The sequence below is a fragment of the Haplochromis burtoni genome, unplaced genomic scaffold (assembly GCF_018398535.1).
Source record: "Haplochromis burtoni strain Fernald_Lab_line unplaced genomic scaffold, NCSU_Asbu1 Contig_392, whole genome shotgun sequence".
Classification (NCBI taxonomy): domain Eukaryota; kingdom Metazoa; phylum Chordata; class Actinopteri; order Cichliformes; family Cichlidae; genus Haplochromis; species Haplochromis burtoni.
In genome coordinates, this window is record NW_024582753.1 from 246,764 (window position 1) to 252,924 (window position 6,161).

At 46.6% G+C, this 6,161-nt stretch overlaps 1 protein-coding gene across 2 annotated transcripts in view; it reads right to left on the reverse strand.

The window, feature by feature from the left end:
* Positions 1-6,161, reverse strand: part of LOC102288951 (nuclear factor of activated T-cells, cytoplasmic 1) — a 61,080-nt gene that overhangs the window by 14,066 nt on the left and 40,853 nt on the right. For both annotated transcript variants that reach the window (XM_005944150.3, XM_042212747.1), the window contains exon 9: positions 5,026-5,679. In XM_005944150.3, the coding sequence (XP_005944212.1) occupies positions 5,026-5,679 (654 nt within the window). The remainder of the gene's footprint in view (positions 1-5,025; positions 5,680-6,161) is intronic.

The following is a 6,161-nucleotide window of genomic DNA, read 5'->3' on the forward strand; positions in this document are numbered from 1 at the left end:
CACACACACACACACACACACACACACACACACACACACAGACATTAAAGCCAACCTGTTGCGGTAATAAATGGATCGAATTCGTACAGATTCGTCTTACTGCATCTATCAGAACTATAATAATATTCCCAATGGATTTACAAAGAGCTTAAAATCAAAGCACAAATAAGGTAACCCCATTGCCACTGTCATATGTAACCACTTGGATCCAATCATTTGCTAAACTGCGAGCAATCTTGGGCAATAGGGTCTGTAATTGAGTGGGTTTCAAAATGTGTTACAAAAAATCTATTATGATCACAACCAGGAATCTACATGCTCTTATGTTCAGCCAGCGGGACAGACATAAAAGAGATGTAAAAGGAAACAGAGCTAAGGTAATCTAGAGGACTTCCACTCAAGTGCAAATGTATTTTTCTTCAGCAAGGACACCACTGAATTCCCTGGGTCCCATTAATGTACCTCCCTTTTAACTCCTACACATCAGATTGTAAATCAGCATGTTTAACCACACTGTTATGTGCTTTATGAGAATTACTTCATGTATCCAGCTGTGTGCTGCGACAGGGTCTAAAGATTATTATTAGTAGTAGTATTACTATTATTTTTTATTTTTTATCACCAGCATGCTATCATCTTTTCCAGTGCTATGAAAATAACTACAATTAACAAGCTCATGGGATCAAGCAAAGCATTTACTTACACTTACACAGCTCATACCACAAGTTGATCTTCATATTTACCGAACAGCATATTCTCTAAAGTGCTTAGTAAGGCCTGTAGTATCTGATAATGGGCAATAAGAGCCAAAGCTGCTCAATTCACAGAGTAAAAATAATGGTTTTTAATCTTAATGAGAAGAAATTGAAGCTAATCTATTGCTGATCCCAGATGTGTAGTTGTTGATCCGTAGCTTTGATGGTCTTAAAGGCCAAGCCAAGAGTGCACCCACCTATTAATTTTTCCCATGACTGTAAAACTTCTGCAGCAAGCCCAAACTTTTACTTATACTTCACCACGTCAAGGGCTGCCAGGAAAACGGGATTCCTAATATGAGAAGGCAGCAATAACAATAACAGTAAAATATCCACATCCTCTTTGTGGCCATAAATAATAAAAAAGCCATCACGCGTTTTCTTGTACCCGTCAATATCACTATGTGTAGAAGGAGACTATGTTCTAGGCATTGCACTTAACCACAAGACAGCCTTTCTTTCTGTATACTATTAGCTGAAGCTTGACCTGCTCCCAAAAGGCCAGCGGGTCAGAGGTGGAGTGGTGTGAAAGCACACGATGTCACTTACAGTGCTTCCACATCTAAGCCGAGTCGACCAACTAATAGCGAAAAAACACGCACGCACGTATACTATACTAATGCTGTCTAAACATACAGGAGTAGCCCTGCTTTAGTGAGTCCCATTAGGCACTTCAACCCCCAAATCTTGCAGTCTTCAGCCCACCCCCCCCCACCCCCCCACCCCAATGAAGCCTTGCGGCACACTCCAATGTTAGCGACTCAGCATGTTTTCAGCGCAGTGAGGACGCACGCTCAATCATCATTAGGGGTTTTGCGGAGTCCTGGGGTCTGGGCACCTTGCCAGGATGTGTAAAAGTTTCCATGAAGAATGCTTTGAGTTGCCTTCAGAAGCACTGGTGGTGGACAGAGATCCTCGGGAAGGCTAGAATTCCGCTTTTGTTGCTGGGGGTTGGGAGTTGGGCAGCGAAGGAAGGAGGAAAGAAGGATCAACAACAATTCTGTTTTCAGTTAGTAAAAAGCACACTAGCTTTGAATTGAGGAGGAAACAATCGCAATTCCCCCCCCCCACCAACGCTCCCATCTAAAAAACTACCTTGCAACACAAGGAAACCAGAGCACATATGTCAAATGTCAGAAATCAGCAGAGGCTGGTTTGCACTCTGTGTTTTTCTTATTTTAGGGAATAAGGGCTCTCTGTTTCCCAGAGAGGCAGGTGGTAGAAATCTGGCTCTCTGATTAACAGTAGTTCCTTTGCTGCGTGCTGCATTCAGTTACATTTCATGATATCACCCATCACAGCAGCAGCTAATGAGACAGGACACACGGCAGCAGCCTCATAGGCCCCGAATGCCTCACACTGCCAACACATCGCCTCTGCTCTACTTTACTCTACTCGCAACCACAGCAAAATACCTATAAACAGCAGGAACAGGTTTCCAAGGCAAGAAAAATAAGTCTCAGAATAGTAGCTTAGGTTTGTGTAACCCGTGTTTTTCATATGTAGACCAAGATATGTCACAGGAAGCGGTGTCACCAGAAGTGCGCCTTAAAATATATGACAAAAACATGCTGTCATTAAAGCTTTTTTTCTTTTTTGGCTTAATTAGTTCAGCTAACAAGACAAACGTAATCCTTCAGACCGAGTTATTCATAAAATTCTATTTGTGTACCCACTGATCTCATTTGACTGCCATTTTTCTAGCTCATAAAGTACAGATAGCGGGCTGCGAGTAAGTACGAAATGTCTGAAATCTTTGCTTTTACAAGAGCCCCACTATGAGTTGTTTACCACAGTGAGTCAACAATGCAACAAGGCGTAGTCGCCTAGCAGAAGGGTGTTTCAGCCTCTTCTCGCCTCCATTCCCTAAACCACGCTGATATTTGGCCTTAATTCCAGGTAGGAGAAGTGAGGCTGTAAGCGGGTGAGAGCCAACATGCCACTGAGTGAAAATGGGAGCTCCAACGGTGATCTGACTGCCAACTGGAGTCTTCCCATAAAACCTCATTGCAGAAAAAACAAAAAAGAACCATCACATCATGGCTCACACTGAAGTTAGTAAAGCTTCTATCGCAGCAGAGGGAAGAGTTCAGCACTTTACAATGGAGACTGTGTCTACGGCAGTTAGGGGTGTTTACATCTCAGACCCCCTCCCTGCTAACCCAGCTCCTTACGGTACAGTAGCTCACCGTTGATAAGTTGAGTGATTTCTCAGGGGCTGTGTAAAACCTGGGCCCAGCCAGAGAGACACATTTCCTCTGGCTGATGAGAGTCGGGAGGCCTCAGTGTTAGGGCGTGGGAGGTGCACTGCTCTTGGGGAAGATCAAGTGTGCTCCTGCCGACTCCAAATCACGGCCTCCCCAACTGCTTGGGAGGAATGCTTTTTCTTCATGGCCGATGTTAAATCACCGCTGCCGCGGTGAGGTCATCTGCTAGTCTTCTTTCTTTAATTGAGCTTGCTAACACACGGCTGTAATGCGTACAGACGGGGGAGTGAGACGCCGGGTTGAGCTGCCTTCCGATCCTATTTATTTTAGCTCAGGGCTCATTTGAGGGGTTTTGGATAGGGTCGGGCCTTGGAGCAGCAGATGCCTTGGCAGTATGCTGTTACCACCGCACACTTACCAGGACTCCAAGAGTTTACCACAGATGCTTGCACAGACGTTAGGTGATGTAAACGGCAGCACGCTGAGGTTTTCAAGGGGCTGCCTCACTGTCTTTGGTCAATCAATACACATTCCTGTGCGTCCCTAATGTAGCTATAATCGCAGGCTGAATACATTTGGCCACCGGGTCGGAGGAAGACTGCGCTTACTAAAGTGACAGAGGATGGAGTAGCGGGGAAGAGAAACAAGGTTACTTGGATGAGCACTGCCACGTCGGTTGGTGTAAAAGGACCCGTTTGGCAACCGTAGTAGAAAACTCAAAATAAAGCTATCGTTTTACTTTATTCAATTAATGCCCACGTGAACGCTTCTGCTGCTGTAATTATTGAAAGCAACAAGAAAGGATTCAGCTTACATCTCCAGACAGTCCAGATTTGTATGAATTCAAAGAGGAAAAAGTCTAAAAGATTTATTTACTTTTGTTGTTTTTTTTAGAGGAAAGAGAAAGTTTCAAATCAGTTTATAGAGCTGATAAGGGGCAGACATCCCTCCTGTGTCTGTATTGTCTGTTTATGAGATAATGACTAACGGGACTCATCAAGACTGACAGATATGCTGACAACTGCTTTTCAACTCAATTACAGTTCCACAGCGAAACTCCCCAGGTCCCCTCATGCCTATCACCCCTGTACTCCCAGAGCTGTTGAGTGAATGCGTATGAGCTCATACACACACATGCAACAACATTAGTTTACTGAACAAAAGGTGCACAGGAAGGGTGATATTCCTGAGTTCAATGCGGTGGCGCCTCCCTCCCCTCTCCACCACCTCTAGTAGTTTGCAGGCAGATTTTAACAGGTCAAGCTGGCTGGATGCCAGGGATGTGCTCTATGGATATATATCATAACAGCAAGTGGAGCTTCTGCTAACACAGATAACAGGTTGCTGCCCTTAGAGACACAATGTGCGATGGACACAGGAGGCAATAAACCCAACCATATGGTCTCTTGGGTGTGACTGGTTTCATTGCTAGTGGGAGACTGGTGACCCCACAGTCTCCCCTGATGACGACAGCTGCATGGTGTGGACTCCGTGGGGAAATGACGGGAAAACAAAGCCTCTGCCTCCTGCGTCCCAGCATCCCTCCCAGATATTAGGGGGTGGCGATGAGGAGGGGGTGGGCCGGCTCAGGAAACCCCTACCCATTGTTTTGCTTCCTTCATTAGTCGTTGTGTCAACAGTTTGGATCGCTACGCGTGTGCCACTGTTTTTGTTCGGCTGCACCCCGGCTGACCCCAGTGCTGTGATGTTTTGACAGATTGTTTCAAAATCCCATCAAGGCAATTTACCGTTTGAAAGTCAAGCGGCCATTCGGACAACATAAGCTGGCCGGCACATTAAAACCAAAAGCAAATAAATCCACTGGGCCTAAAATTAAACAAATCTGACGTAAATATGCTGCCAGAATTTTTTTCAGGAAATACTCTGAGGTGCAATAGGGTGCGGCCGTGCGTGAGGGCTTGCAGATAAGAAAAAGCTGTTAAATAAATGTGATGTGTTGCACAAACAGCCAATTTTGGCACGGACAGTGATCTCATAAAGAGAAACGTATAACTTTATTTAGTTATTATTCTGGATAATGTGCATACACTGCAGGAACTCACCGTCATCTAGGTACATCTGGTCCAGTTCCTGGGGCTCCTGCTTGACGGTGATGGCCATCGAAGGTGGGCTGGCATCCTCAGGTAGCAAGCTTGGTGACCTCCCTCCAGCTTGGGCTGAGCCAACTGGGCTGTAGGCCTGAACGAATGGGCTCTCCGCAGGCCCAACTGGAGTGGAAGGGTGGGACGCTGGGGAAGATGAGGGGCTGCTGTTGGTATAGATAGGGTGGTAGTTATGGCGTCCTGGGCTGTTGAGGTGGTTGGGGCTACCCTGGGAGTGGAGCAACCCTAGAGAAGAGTTGTTATCTGGCGAAGATGGGTGGGCGAGATTAGGGTGGCCAGGGTTGTCCTGAATAGGGGGCGCTACCATGGGTCCCGGTGGTGCTGCTGCGTGGGTGGGGCTGTTGGGGAGGCACTTGCTGAATGCCACAGGAGACAGGTCATGAAGGGTGGGGCTTGAACTGGGGGGTGACGATGGCATGGCAGCATGGCGAGGTGGGCACGAAGGGTAGCCCCCAACCAGGCAGGCTTCAGGGTCAGCCACAGGCATGATGGGAGTGAGTCTTGGCTGGCTGTAGTAAGGAGTGGAATGCATGGAGAGCCCCACGGTACCCAGAGAATCATATTCATCGTGGGGTTCTGTCTTTATGATCGGCACTGATGGGGGAAAGTAGAAAGAAAGAAAGAAAGAAAGAAAGAAAGGAGAGGTTATAAAACGTGCAGGGAATCCACGTGGCGCAGTGAGCGTATGACTGAGGCTGAGTAAAGCATCGAGCAGGCAGAACTGCGCCTGTGATACCCTTTATAATCCAAACAAACAACCACCAGTGGATCTGGGCTCAGCGTCAACTTGGCAGAGTCCTCTAACAGAGAAATCCTTACGCCTCCTCTTTTGCCACCCATCTTTACCACACCGTGAAAAAAAGCAAAAGAATAGGGAGGAAAGAAAAATGGATGAGTCATCAGTGTGGAAAGCCACAGCTGGCTCTAATAATGAATAGGACCTATTTTCTTTGGACTCTCCTCCAGCTCTGATATCCAATAAAAGTACTTTAAAGCAGTGGAGTGCTGCTGCTGTTGCTGCTGCTGCTGCTCTGGACCCCCAGGTTTCCTCCACACTCCAGAAGTAATTGTTTCTC